Source organism: Engystomops pustulosus, unplaced genomic scaffold (assembly GCF_040894005.1).
Source record: "Engystomops pustulosus unplaced genomic scaffold, aEngPut4.maternal MAT_SCAFFOLD_109, whole genome shotgun sequence".
Classification (NCBI taxonomy): Eukaryota; Metazoa; Chordata; class Amphibia; order Anura; family Leptodactylidae; genus Engystomops; species Engystomops pustulosus.
Window position 1 is genome coordinate 52,962 of NW_027284991.1, and position 15,313 is coordinate 68,274.

At 54.2% G+C, this 15,313-nt stretch overlaps 1 protein-coding gene across 1 annotated transcript in view; it reads left to right on the forward strand.

Moving 5' to 3' along the window:
- Positions 1-15,313, forward strand: part of LOC140107062 (obscurin-like) — a gene marked incomplete at its 5' end in the record, with an annotated part of 89,565 nt that overhangs the window by 46,904 nt on the left and 27,348 nt on the right. The window contains 5 exons of the mRNA XM_072131630.1: positions 506-622; positions 4,178-4,342; positions 4,548-4,706; positions 4,964-5,141; positions 13,135-13,248. Coding sequence (XP_071987731.1) covers positions 506-622; positions 4,178-4,342; positions 4,548-4,706; positions 4,964-5,141; positions 13,135-13,248 — 733 coding nt within the window. The remainder of the gene's footprint in view (positions 1-505; positions 623-4,177; positions 4,343-4,547; positions 4,707-4,963; positions 5,142-13,134; positions 13,249-15,313) is intronic.

Genomic DNA, 15,313 nt, shown 5'->3' on the forward strand with positions numbered 1-15,313 from the left:
ATCTCGTGTCTCTCCATCTCGTGTCTCTCCATCTCTGATCTCTCCATCTCTGATCTCTCCGTCTCTGATCTCTCCGTCTCTGATCTCTCCGTCTCTGATCTCTCCGTCTCTGATCTCTCCGTCTCTGATCTCTCCGTCTCTGATCTCTCCGTCTCTGATCTCTCCGTCTCTGATCTCTCCGTCTCTGATCTCTCCATCTCTGATCTCTCCATCTCTGATCTCTCCATCTCTTGTCTCTCCATCTCTTGTCTCTCCATCTCTTGTCTCTCCATCTCTTATCTCTCCATCTCTTATCTCTCCATCTCTTATCTCTCCATCTCTTATCTCTCCATCTCGTATCTCTCCATCTCGTATCTCTCCATCTCGTATCTCTCCATCTCGTATGTCTCCATCTCTGATGTCTCCATCTCTGATGTCTCCATCTCTGATCTCTCCATCTCTCATCTCTCCATCTCTCATCTCTCCATCTCTCATCTCTCCATCTCTCATCTCTCCATCTCTTCAGAATTACACGGAGGATACCCTGGCGCTGTCAGACCCCTCTAAGCCCCCGCCGCCCCCTCTGCAGCATTACCTGGAGCGACCCATCACCAGGATCCAGCGCTATCAGGTCATTCTGAAGGTAAGAAGCCGCTGATCCCACAGTGTGGAACATTCAGCCACCACTTGTACAAGTTCTCCCTCGTATAAGGATGAGGCCGGTAAGTGACACCACAGGTAGAACCTCAACTAGGAGACAAAAAGAGATAAATCCAGAAAATCCCATTTTTAAAGAATTTATTTGCAAATCCTGGTGGGAGGTTTTTTGGTCTATAACAAAAGTTCCTCTCGATACTTTATTTCCTTTGTTGCGAGGTTTTCTGTAAGTCTTCACAAGGTAGGTACACGCTGCTGCTACTTTCATATCCAGGTTTTCTATGGGGTGAGAGGTGGAGCCCGGCGAGGCCTCCCAGGACCTTGATGCTTCCTATGAAGCGGCTCCTAGTTGTCCTGGCCGTGTGTTGGTATCATTGTCCTGCTGAGGGACCCGGCCACGTTTCATCAGTGGCCCCATTCACTCTCTGATGTACACGGATCAGTGGTCCGGTGCCCCGCCCCCGGCTGTACAGTAGGTAGGTGATCCCTGGATGTAACTCGGCAGTCACTCTCCTCCAAACACCACGAGTTGTGTTTCTACTTTGGTTCCATCTGACCACATGACAATCTCCCATAAATCACCAGTGCCAATAAGTGTGCACTGCGGCTAACCGCGGGATAACTGTGCGATAACTGCGATGGTCTGTGCGATAACTGCGATGGTCTGTGTGATAACTGCGATATTCTGTGTGATAACTGCGATGGTCTGTGTGATAACTGCGACGGTCTGTGTGATAACTGCGACGGTCTGTATGATAACTGCGACGGTCTGTGTGATAACTGCGATGGTCTGTGCCATAACTGCGACGGTCTGTGCCATAACTGCGACGGTCTGTGCCATAACTGCGACGGTCTGTGCCATAACTGCGACGGTCTGTGTGATAACTGCGACGGTCTGTGTGATAACTGCGACGGTCTGTGCCATAACTGCGACGGTCTGTGCCATAACTGCGACGGTCTGTGCCATAACTGCGACGGTCTGTGTGATAACTGCGACGGTCTGTGTGATAACTGCGATGGTCTGTGTGATAACTGCGATGGTCTGTGCCATAACTGCGACGGTCTGTGTGATAACTGTGATGGTCTGTGTGATAACTGCGACGGTCTGTGTGATAACTGCGACGGTCTGTGTGATAACTGCGATGGTCTGTGTGATAACTGCGACGGTCTGTGTGATAACTGCGACGGTCTGTGTGATAACTGCGATGGTCTGTGTGATAACTGCGATGGTCTGTGTGATAACTGCGATGGTCTGTGTGATAACTGCGATGATCTGTGTGATAACTGCGATGGTCTGTGTGATAACTGCGACGGTCTGTGTGATAACTGCGATGGTCTGTGTGATAACTGCGACGGTCTGTGTGATAACTGCGATGGTCTGTGTGATAACTGCGATGGTCCGTGCGATAACTGCGATGGTCTGTGCCATAACTGCGACGGTCTGTGTGATAACTGCGACGGTCTGTGTGATAACTGCGATGGTCTGTGTGATAACTGCGACGGTCTGTGTGATAACTGCGATGGTCTGTGTGATAACTGCGATGGTCTGTGTGATAACTGCGATGGTCTGTGCCATAACTGCGATGGTCTGTGTGATAACTGCGATGGTCTGTGTGATAACTGCGATGGTCTGTGCCATAACTGCGACGGTCTGTGTGATAACTGTGATGGTCTGTGCGATAACTGCGATGGTCTGTGCCATAACTGCGATGGTCTGTGTGATAACTGCGATGGTCTGTGTGATAACTGCGATGGTCTGTGCCATAACTGCGACGGTCTGTGTGATAACTGTGATGGTCTGTGTGATAACTGCGACGGTCTGTGCGATAACTGCGATGGTCTGTGCGATAACTGCGATGGTCTGTGCGATAACTGCGATGGTCTGTGCGATAACTGTGCGATAACTGCGATGGTCTGTGCCATAACTGCGATGGTCTGTGCGATAACTGCGATGGTCTGTGTGATAACTGCGATGGTCTGTGTGATAACTGCGATGGTCTGTGTGATAACTGCGATGGTCTGTGCGATAACTGCGATGGTCTGTGCGATAACTGCGATGGTCTGTGCGATAACTGCGATGGTCTGTGCGATAACTGTGCGATAACTGCGATGGTCTGTGCCATAACTGCGATGGGCTGTGCGATAACTGCGATGGTCTGTGCGATAACTGCGATGGTCTGTGCGATAACTGCGATGGTCTGTGTGATAACTGCGATGGTCTGTGCCATAACTGCGATGGTCTGTGCGATAACTGCGATGGTCTGTGCCATAACTGCGATGGTCTGTGCCATAACTGCGATGGTCTGTGCCATAACTGCGATGGTCCGTGCCATAACTGCGACGGTCTTTGCGATAACTGCGAAGGTCTGTGCGATAACTGCGACGGTCTGTGCGATAACTGCGACGGTCCGTTCGAAAACTGCGACGGCCCGTGCGATAACTGCGACGGTCCGTGCGATAACTGCGACGGTCCGTGCGATAACTGCGACGGTCTGTGCGATAACTGCGATGGTCTGTGCGATAAATGCGATGGTCTGTGCGATAACTGCGACGGTCCGTGCGATAACTGCGACGGTCCGTGCGATAACTGCGACGGTCTGTGCGATAACTGCGATGGTCTGTGCGATAACTGCGATGGTCTGTGCGATAACTGCGATGGTCTGTGCGATAACTGCGACGGTCTGTGTGATAACTGCGATGGTCTGTGTGATAACTGCGATGGTCTGTGTGATAACTGCGATGGTCTGTGTGATAACTGCGATGGTCTGTGTGATAACTGCGACGGTCTGTGTGATAACTGCGACGGTCCGTGCGATAACTGCGATGGTCTGTGCGATAACTGCGATGGTCTGTGCGATAACTGCGATGGTCTGTGCGATAACTGCGACGGTCTGTGTGATAACTGCGACGGTCTGTGTGATACAGATTGCCGATGGCTTAGACCTGGCACCACGCTACGTCTGCCTACGGGTTATATCGAGGATCCGCACCTCATTATAAGATTATTACTTCTGTCACGTGTAAGAACTGGGACTATAATATTATCCTGTGGCCCTTCTCATAGATGGCGATTCCGATCCCCCTCTGCGCATTCGCAGGGTGACTTCCGGACGTGCGCCGTACAATGTGGGAGACGCGGATTCGTGTGTTTTACCGTAGATACAGACGCAGCGTCAGATTGTCGCCTGAATGTGTCCTCCCTCGTTAGGTTCCTGTTCTGGCGTCGTTGTATTACAGATGTGTGACCGGGGCTGTCATATCCTGTGCTGGAGAAAAGGGGCGACCACGGAAACGTGGCGCATGGAATAAACGCATCACTTCTTGTTTCACCCAATGGACTGGCCAGTGCCGGCTCATCTCTCCTGTCCGAGGTTTGAGGCGCGGCGCCTCCCTATGTCTGGGATGTTTTTGCATTGTGCTGCTGAGGACTTTCCTCTGTGTATATATATTTGGGGGTCTATATATTTATATAGAGGGTCTTAGGATGTGACCCTCTGTCTATAGGGGTCAGTAGCAACTTCTTCTTTTCCTCTTTGTGCAGGAGATGATCCGGAATAAGGCGCGGAATGGCAAGAACTGTGCGCTGCTGGAGCAGGCCTACTCCATCGTGTCTGCACTGAGCCGAAGAGCCGAGAACTTCCTGCACGTGTCACTGATGGAGAACTACCCCGGGACCCTGGAGGCACTGGGAGAGCCCATCCGACAGGTAGTCACCCCGCATAGGCTCCTCCCACTTGTGATTCTGAATGGGTGGAGTTACACAGGATCACAACTTCTGGGTGATGGGTGGGTGGAGTTAAGGACACAGCTCCTCATGGGCGGGACTTCTGCCTGAGCTTCCCTTGAGGAGCCCTGTCTTTGTTAGGGGTCACCTTTCTGCTGTGTTTCATCTTCATTGTCCTTGGTTTTAGGGCCACTTTATTGTCTGGGAAGGAGCCCCAGGGGCCCGGATGGCCTGGAAGGGCCACAACCGTCACGTCTTTCTGTTTAAGAATTACCTCATCATCTGTAAACCCAAGAAAGACACCAGGACGGACACGTACAGCTACATCTTCAAGAACATGATGAAGGTAGGAGCTGTCTCTTCATGTCTTATTCACTAGTCACATCCAGAGCTGCAGCAGCATTCATGCTGTGTCGTAGATCTGTTTGGTCTCCATTATTGTCCACATGTTGTGGCTTTTGTGGTGACTTATTGCAGTAGGAACCAGATGCAGTTTTGGATGTGAATGGAGTAAAAGTCATGATGTACATGAGGTTTGGGGTTTACATACTTTGAGTGTCTGTGACACTCCCCTCTATTAACCCTTGATTGCTTGCTCCTCAGCTGACAAACATTGATGTGAATGACCAGGTGGAGGGCGATGACCGCGCCTTCGAGATCTGGCATGAGCGTGAGGACTCGGTGCGCAAATACGTGCTGCAGGCGCGGACCGTCATCATCAAGAACTCATGGGTGCGCGAGATCTGCGGCATCCAGCAGCGCTTCAGCCTGCCGCTGTGGGGTGAGTGTCTCCTCGGGGGCGTGGCTAGTGTAGCAATATGTCATGTGCTGTTGTGGCCTGTAGGGGGTCTCACTACTTCTGGGTGTGTACAGTAAAGTATGGAGCAACTTGTTGGCAGACACGGACACTAGTGCAACACACCCCACTGGGGCCTAGCCTTCTCTTGGGGCCTGGAGGCAGCCGGGGCCCAAAATACCGGAGTGGCTGGCGGTTGCTGCCTAGGGCGTGTTGATGTCACGGTGCTTGGTATGGGGACCGAAGGGCTGTCCTACAGCCTGGCAGCTCTCCAGCAGGTGGTGTGTGCAAGAAATATGGAGGGAGAGGCTGATGTACTGGTTCTCCCTGAGGTGTCTGTAAGATAGGTCCTTGGGTAGTGGATGGGGAGCCTGTGGTGGAAACAGCCATATCCAGGGATCAGACGGAGGCATCATTGTGCAAATCAACTTACAGTTCTTTATTGAACAGCAGCAGGCAACGGCCAAAACCATAACTGCAGATTTCTTAAACTGGTAGAGTCATGGAGAGCCACTCCACAGAAAGGTTACAGATGCAGATGGAGTCCGGGTGGTGGATTTCGGCTCTGGGCTTATGTCTCTGGACTTGCCCTGGGTGCCAGGTGATGGCATGGGACACCTGAAGTTCCTGGAATTAGGACAGTGGCTGAGGCAGACAGACCCTGTGCTTCCGCCCAGAAGGGGTTTATTATACTCCCTGGTCAGGTGTTAGCACGAGAACATAATGGGACAATCACATATCACAATATTAACTGTTGCCTTACCAGGCAGTGGCTACAGCTGCAATCACTAAGTTCTCCTAGAGGTAGCATCTAGATGTGTTGAGCAGGCTTACCAGGCTGACCAGAAGAAGGCGCTATTCGCAACCACCTATGCTATGCATTGGAAGGGGTGTTGCATACCCCCTTGGTAATTGAACAAGCCGTCCACATCTCGTCTATGGACCGGTTGGGGATATAGACTAAAGCCGTTCAGCAGCTTAAAGCTTCCAGATGGTCCACGCACACTACAAACTGTAGGGGTGCAAAAGTAAAGCACTTCTGGTGAAGTGCTGGGCTATGTGCAGATGTAGGGGAGACAAACCGCCCACGGTCTTGGCTATGGGAACTGGGGTTGGTGTTGGACTAAGGCTACATTCACACTAACGTATGGGGGACGTATATACGGCCGACGTATATACGGCCGATATACGTCCCCCATACACTTCTATGGGCGCACGGCACCCTACGGGAGCGGTATGGTGCCGCACGTGTCCTATCTTTTCCCGTAATACGGCGCCGTGCGCCATAGGTTGCTATGGAGAGGGGCGGGGGTGAGCTGCGCTCACCTCCTCCTCCTCTCCCCGTACACTGCCGTTGCCCGCTACGGTACGGTACGGGCGGGCAACGGCAGTGTGAATATAGCCTAAGTAACATAAGTGAGGACAATACAGTTGGTAGCTAACGCCCTTAAACCAACTGTTTTCTTGGTGTCATGTCCTGTAATCCACTCCCTGCACCAAGGACACGTCACCTAGTTGGCATCATCCTAAACATACATAGTACATACAGTACATATGGTATAGCTGCCATCTGACGGTCTTACCCTTAGTGTATGGGGTATAGGTGTCACTGCTTAGACACCTGCAGTTTACAGAGACCCACAAAAAGTTTTGGCTTGAGGCATAAGCCTGCGGTCAGAAATACAAAGACGGTCCGACTCAGTCCTATCCTCCTGGCTGCAAAGCCTTTAAAAGGGTGAGTGCAAACTCACATATAGCAATTGTTAATTGATGCAAACATCACATTGGCTTAAACAGCCCAATCGGTACAATGCTTAGAAATGTTACATAATGTTACAAATAAGATAATGGCTACTTTTAGTAGCAAGAATAGAAATGTCCATTTCCTGTAAAGAAAGGCATAATATGTATAGTAGCAAATAGACAGTTACTTTGACTTGAAAGAGAAGGCAAAAATAAGCACATAGAAAAAAAATGTCAGTTTCCTTCAAGGGAAGGCATAAAGTGCAAATAAATAGACTTTTTCCTCAAAGCGTATCGGCTATCAGTCTCTCAGAGAGCTCACGTACATCGAGTCCATCCCATAAAGCAAAAATATACAAAGGATCTCCTCTTGATGTGAGGGACACCATCCTTTGAAAAAGCAGTTGTTGCTCTGCAGTCAGCAGAGAGGGGAGCTTTCAAAGCACAACTGGGGAGCTGTTCAAGGAGAGTCTCTTGACTTTTTAGGAATAAAGGAGCCCAGGAAAGTCTCTGTCTCTTTTGGAATAGGGGGCGCAACCCAACTGGGAGAAAAATATCAAAAGCAAGGGTAACAAGATGATAATGGGCTTCAGCCCATCAGGGTACTACTCACCATCTGAGTCTGAAGTATCCAGATCTGGATCCCATGGTGGGGCTGCAGCTGGCTGGGGACACCCAGTGGGGATCTTGGGAAAAGCAGGTTTCTCTGCGTCATAACTGGTCTCCTGAGGTTAAGGAGCAGGAATGCTGGCCTCCAGAATGTCTACCTCACCAGCTGGCCGTTTTGTGGGGCCCGCAGCCATGGATGGGTCTAGAAACCAGTAGATGGGAGCTTGTGACAGCGCCAAAGCTCCCTCCACATCCTCCAAGTCTTCCAGGGTCGGGTCATTACCCCACTAATAAGAAGCCGCCGGACAAGGGTCTCCTGCTGCGGAATCCGGAGAAAGCTCATCCGCTGGACCATCTCCTGCCACAGAGGACCCCTGGGATCCGGCAAAAGGCGGCTGGAGAGATGGCCGTGGTGCTCCCCTGCACCAGACCTGGTCCATGGATGGCGATGGGACCCATGCTCACAATCACTGTGGACAGGGCACTTATGTGGTTCACTGCCTAGGGAGTTTCAGCCCGGGAAGGGATGGGAGGTTCCAGGCATAAGTCCTCTGGAGAGTGGTCGCAGTATAAAGGCTCTTCAGGGTCCAGAATCCGGGTGACTCTGGAAGCCCAGGGCTCCCATGGCCCTTCCTGGAGGCTAAACGCGGTCCACTCTCCCGGCTTGAGTTTATGGAGTCACTCCGGGAGGTCAGGTTGCTTGACGGAAAGGCGGGGGATTAACACCTCCCACCCGGTATAGTCCTCATTGGCGAACATGTACCCCTTTCTTTTGTCGAAGGCCCCTACTTGCCCTTTTGTATGGTCCCACTGCACCCAGGCACGAAGGGTCGACCAGCCACGAAGTGTTGGGCCTCCCACTCTAGGCGACACTGATCTTAGGCTGCATTCACACACATGTATGGGGGACGTATATACGGCCGATATACGTCCCCCATACACTTCTATGGGATCACGGCATGGTATGGGAGCGGTAGGGTGCAGCACACGTGCGGCACCGTACCGCTCCGTAGCCTGGGAAAAGATAGGCCATGGCCCATATGTTCCTATGGAGAGGGGCAGGGGTGAGCGGCGCTCACCTCCTCCTCCTCTCCCCGTACGCTGCCGTGTGCCTGCCGTGCTACGGTGCGGCGGGCACACGGCAGTGTGCACGTAGCCTAAGATGGAGCGTTTCACCGCATCCACGTGGCTACTGAGGTGCTGGGTGTGTCTCCTGGGCCACAGGTTTGGACTTCGCGGGAGCATTGGCAGACGCCACCAGGTTCCGATACCTTGGGGGTCATCTCCGGCTTCAGAGTAGGGGCCACAGTCTCCCCTGGGGTTGCTTCTTGGAGCTCTTGCAGGGGAACTCCAGTCCAGACTCTCTTCACCAGCATGGTTGCCGGTAGAGGTAGCAGGAACCACCCAGGTAGGGAGCCCCGTTCCGTCACTGACCGCAGGTATTTATTCAGGACGGAGGCCTGGGTTAGTCCGTGATGAAACTGGTGAGAGGCGAATGGCTTCCGGATGAGAAGCGCTACCAGCACGATGATGGTTTCGAATGCCTCAAGGAATTCGGGCGTATCTTCCAGGGGGAGCAGTTGTGGTCTCCTGGTAATTGCACGTGGCACGCTGGAGCTCCTCTCCAATATTGAGGTGCAGCAGAAAGTCCTCCCACCCGGTGGTGGAGCTGGGGTTCTTCTCGCCAGGAGCTGTGGCGGGCTCAATTTTCTCCTGCAGGATTTGCGCTACTTGTGCGTTGGTGGAGCTCAGTGAGCAGCCTGGGTTTCCTGCCAGTGAGGATTTTGGCGGGCTGGAATTCATTGCTGCGCCACAGTCTTTTGTAGAAGTTAACGCTTACAGCGTTAGAGCTTTGCAGGAATTAACCTTATGGGTGCTGGAGCAGCGCTCTATAGCACATGGCAGTTAACTAACACAGTCTATCTTGTATATCACAATCACTTGGGCCTTAACCCGGATGCAGCAGGGTTAGGCAGCACAGTCTTTATAAATGACAGTACAAATTGCCAGCAGAAGGCACAGAAGTAAATATCCTGTTCGTGACGCCACTTGCAACATTATCCACCGGGGCCTAGCCTATTCTTGGGGCCTGGAGGCAGCCGGGGCCCAGAATACCGGAGTGGCTGGCGGTTGTGGCCTAGGGCACGCTGATGTCACGGTGCTTGGTATGGGGACCGGAGGGCTGTCCTACAACCTGGCAGGTCTCCAGCAGGTTCTGTGTGCAAGAAATGAGGGAGAGGCTGATGTACTGGTTCTCCCTGGGGAAACCCCTTAGTGTCTGTAAGATATGTCCCTGGGTAATGGATGGGGAAGCCCGTGGTGGTAAGCAGCCGTATCCAGGGATCAGACGGAGGCAACGCTGTGCAAATCAACTTACAGTTCTTTATTCAACAGCAGGCAACGGCCAAATATAACAGCTGATTCGGATTACTGGAGTGGTCTTGGGGAGTGGTCCACAGGAAGGTTACACACACCCTGATAGTAGATGCAGGCTGGACTGGTGCAGATGGCACTGATTACGGATGGTGAAGCTAAAGTTCTGGGCTAAAGTGTCCGGACTTACCCTGGGTGCAAGCATCTAAGAGACATGTGTGAGCGACTGAGACAGCTAACACACAAAGATGTGCTCTGGGAGCGACACATGTAGGATATCGGGTGCAGGATCTTAGTGACTCCCCACACAGCACATTATACATGGACAATGCACTTACATGCACCAGGAAGAAGAAGGTGAACTCCGGGGACCTGAGCGGGGAAGTGACACATGCAGGATATCGGGCGCAGGATCTTAGTGACTCCCTGCACAGCCCATTATACATGGACAATGCACTTACATGCACCAGGAAGAAGGGGAACTCCTGGGACCTGAGCAGGTAAGCCACACATGCAGGATATCAGGCGCACAATCTTAGTGACTCCCCGCACAGCGCATTATACACGGGCAATGCACTTACATGCACCGGGAAGAAGAAGGTGAACTCCTGGGACCTGAGCAGGGAAGCGACACATGCAGGATATCGGGGGCAGGATCTTAGTGACTCCCCGCACAGCGCTTTATACATGGACAATGCACTTACATGCACCAGGAAGAAGAAGGTGAACTCCGGGGACCTGAGCGGGGAAGTGACACATGCAGGATATCGGGTGCAGGATCTTAGTGACTCCCCGCACAGCACATTATACACGGACAATGCACTTACATGCACCAGGAAGAAGAAGGTGAACCCTGGGGACCTGAGCGGGGAAGAGACACATGCAGGATATCGGGCGCAGGATCTTAGTGACTCCCCGCACAGAGCATTATACACGGACAATGCACTTACATGTGCAACATCCCCCACCGGGGCCTAGCCTTAAAGGGGAGGCCTGGAGACAGCCGGGGCCCGCGGTACCGGAGTGGCTGGCGGTTGCGGCCTAAGCACGCTATTGTCACGGTGCTTGGTACGGGGGGAACCGGAGGGCTGTCCTACAGCCTGGCAGGTCTCCAGCAGGGTGGTGTTGGCAAGAAAAGATGAGGGAAAGGCTGCTATAGCGGATCTCCCTGGGGCAACCCCTTAATGTCCCGAGTGTGAGTCTCTGGGTGATGGACAGGGTGCCCGGTGATGAAGGCAGCCGTATTAGCAGGGACCAGACGGAGACAGAAGTTGAAGAAAACAACTTACAGTTCTTTATTTGAACCGCAGGAACCGCAGCAAACGTGCCTTTAACAGGTAGATGGAGTGCCGAGATGTGAGTTGGAGGGAGCCTCAGGAGATAGTTCACCAGCCTGGATGTAGAGGGCAGGCTGGGAGGCAGCTGTGTCCTGGTAGGAAGCTTCAGCTTGTCCTGTAGGGCTTCAGGTATCACCTTTAAAGGTAAGATGATACCCCTTTTCCTCACTACACTAACTCTAGTCTAATGCTCCACTCTTCAGAGGCAGGGGCTAGGCTCTTCCTGCTCTGGTATGGGCCAGACTGAGATTACTCACTCACTCACTGATTCTCCTAGGATTCCACACTAGAATAATCCTCCAGAACATTCCTGGCCAGAGGTTTTATTACCTCCCTTTGGTCAGGTGGTGGCTGCTCCTCCAATCACATCTCAGCTTACAGAGCACAGGATGTAACACATATCATTGGATGACAGCATCCTGCATTATACAAAATACTTAACTCCTGCCTTGCCAGGCAGGATTCACCACTGCAATATCCCTATGTCCTATCAGAACCATGTTGTGTAATGGGATTACATGCAGGTGGGACGTATTCGCAAACCCTACCTCGCCATTGCATCGGCGAGGGTGTTGCACATGCACCAGGAAGAAGAAGGTGAACTCCGGGGACCTGAGCGGGGAAGTGACACATGCAGGATATCGGGCGCAGGATCTTAGTGACTCCCCGCACAGCGCATTATACACGGACAATGCACTTACATGCACCAGGAAGAAGAAGGTGAACTCCGGGGACCTGAGCGGGGAAGTGACACATGCAGGATATCGGGTGCACGATCTTAGTGACTCCCCGCACAGCGCATTATACACGGACAATGCACTTACATGCACCAGGAAGAAGAAGGTGAACTCCGGGGACCTGAGCGGGGAAGAGACACATGCATGATATCGGGCGCAGGATCTTAGTGACTCCCCGCACAGCGCATTATACACGGACAATGCACTTACATGCACCAGGAAGAAGAAGGTGAACTCCAGGGACCTGAGCGGGGAAGTGACACATGCAGGATATCGGGGGCAGGATCTTAGTGACTCCCTGCACAGCGCATTATACACGGACAATGCACTTACATGCACCAGGAAGAAGAAGGTGAACTCTGGGGACCTGAGCGGGGAAGAGACACATGCATGATATCGGGCGCAGGATCTTAGTGACTCCCCGCACAGGGCATTATACACGGACAATGCACTTTCTGTGACCTCCGTCGGGGGGGGTAAGTAAATGAGCCCCAGTGTGAGGAATCAGAACACTCAGATGTTTGTGGCGAAGCCTCTTATGTTACACGATCCAGCAGGATGATTTCTCCCACCTCAAGGATTAGACCTAAATAGATTTATCACGGTTTTTCTTATTGTTCCATGTAGCAATATGTTATGTGCTGCTCTGGCCTGTAGGGGTCTCACTACGTCTGTGTCTGTACAGTATGTGGCATCTTGTTGGTAGTCAGACACTGGTACGTGACAGGTGTAATGGCGGCTTGTGGAATAAAGAGCATTAAACCAACCCCTGTGTGTGACGCCAATACAGGAGAAACAACCAACATAACAGCTAGTGGGTGTGTCCTCAGGACGAGAATGGTGGGTGTGTCATCAGGGGGTGGGACCAGTGGATGTGTCCTCAGGGCGGGACCAGTGGATGTGTCCTCAGGGCGGGACCACTGGCTGTGGCCTCATGGGCTGGGCCAGCGGATGTGTCCTCGGGGACAGGGCCAATGGGTGTGTCCTAAGGGGTGGGGCCAGTGGGTGTGTACTCAGAGGTGGGACCAGTGGATGTGTCCTTAGGGCGGGAATATGAAGTGTGCCCTCAGGGGTGGGACCAGTGGTTGTGTCCTCAGGGGTGGGACCAGTGGGTGTGTCTTTAGGGGCGGGGCCAGTGGGTGTGTCCCCCACATTAATCCCCCTTTTTTCTTCCCGCAGACCCCCCACACTTCCTCGAGGTGCTGGCGGATTGTACTGCAGAACTAGGGGAAACCGTCAAACTGGCCTGTCGGGTCAGCGGGACCCCAAAACCCACCGTCACCTGGTACAAAGGTAAGAGCCACCATGTAGTCACCTCAATAATACCCTTCCCCCCTTCTCTCATGCCACACACAGTCCTGCGCTGGGTTTTGCATCCTGGGGGGCCACATGATTTTGTTATGTCATCCATGTGCTCAGAACTGGCCTGTGTGGTATCATGTGGTGGGGTAGAGGGGCCCGGGCTGTGGTATCATGTGGTGGGGTAGAGGGGCCCGGGCTGTGGTATCATGTGGTGGGGTAGAGGGGCCCGGGGTGTGGTATCATGCAGTAGGGTAGAGGGGCCCGGGCTGTGATATCATGGGGTGGGGTAGAGGGGCCCGGGCTGTGGTATCATGGGGTGGGGTAGAGGGGCCCGGGCTGTGGTATCATGTGGTGGGGTAGAGGGGCCCGGGCTGTGGTATCATGCAGTGGGGTAGAGGGGCCCGGGCTGTGGTATCATGCAGTGGGGTAGAGGTGCCCGGGCTGTGGTATCATGCAGTGGGGTAGAGGGGCCCGGGCTGTGGTATCATGCAGTGGGGTAGAGGGGCCCGGGCTGTGGTATCATGCAGTGGGGTAGAGGGGCCCGGGCTGTGGTATCATGCAGTGGGGTAGAGGGGCCCGGGCTGTGGTATCATGCAGTGGGGTAGAGGGGCCCGGGCTGTGATATCATGCAGTGGGGTAGAGGGGCCCGGGCTGTGGTATCATGCAGTGGGGTAGAGGGGCCCGGGCTGTGATATCATGGGGTGGGGTAGAGGGGCCCGGGCTGTGGTATCATGGGGTGGGGTAGAGGGGCCCGGGCTGTGGTATCATGTGGTGGGGTAGAGGGGCCCGGGCTGTCGTATCATGTGGTGGGGTAGAGGGGCCCGGGCTGTGGTATCATGCAGTAGGGTAGAGGGGCCCGGGCTGTGATATCATGGGGTGGGGTAGAGGGGCCCGGGCTGTGGTATCATGGGGTGGGGTAGAGGGGCCCGGGCTGTGGTATCATGCAGTGGGGCAGAGGGGCCCGGGCTGTGGTATCATGGGGTGGGGTAGAGGGGCCCGGGCTGTGGTATCATGTGGTGGGGTAGAGGGGCCCGGGCTGTGGTATCATGTGGTGGGGTAGAGGGGCCCGGGCTGTGGTATCATGCAGTGGGGTAGAGGGGCCCGGGCTGTCGTATCATGCAGTGGGGTAGAGGGGCCCGGGCTGTGGTATCATGCAGTGGGGTAGAGGGGCCCGGGCTGTGGTATCATGCAGTGGGGTAGAGGGGCCCGGGCTGTGGTATCATGCAGTGGGGTAGAGGGGCTCGGGCTGTGGTATCATGGGGTGGGGTAGAGGGGCCCGGGCTGTGGTATCATGTGGTGGGGTAGAGGGGCCCGGGCTGTGGTATCATGTGGTGGGGTAGAGGGGCCCGGGCTGTGGTATCATGCAGTGGGGTAGAGGGGCCCGGGCTGTCGTATCATGCAGTGGGGTAGAGGGGCCCGGGCTGTGGTATCATGCAGTGGGGTAGAGGGGCCCGGGCTGTGGTATCATGCAGTGGGGTAGAGGGGCCCGGGCTGTGGTATCATGCAGTGGGGTAGAGGGGCTCGGGCTGTGGTATCATGCAGTGGGGTAGAGGGGCCCGGGCTGTGGTATCATGCAGTGGGGTAGAGGGGCCCGGGCTGTGGTATCATGCAGTGGGGTAGAGGGGCTCGGGCTGTGGTATCATGGGGTGGGGTAGAGGGGCCCGGGCTGTGGTATCATGTGGTGGGGTAGAGGGGCCCGGGCTGTGGTATCATGTGGTGGGGTAGAGGGGCCCGGGCTGTGGTATCATGCAGTGGGGTAGAGGGGCCCGGGCTGTGGTATCATGCAGTGGGGTAGAGGGGCCCGGGCTGTGGTATCATGCAGTGGGGTAGAGGGGCCCGGGCTGTGGTATCATGCAGTGGGGTAGAGGTGCCCGGGCTGTGGTATCATGCAGTGGGGTAGAGGGGCCCGGGCTGTGGTATCATGCAGTGGGGTAGAGGTGCCCGGGCTGTGGTATCATGTGGTGGGGTAGAGGGGCCCGGGCTGTGGTATCATGTGATGGGGTAGAGGGGCCCGGGCTGTGGTATCATGCAGTGGGGTAGAGGGGCCCGGGCTGTG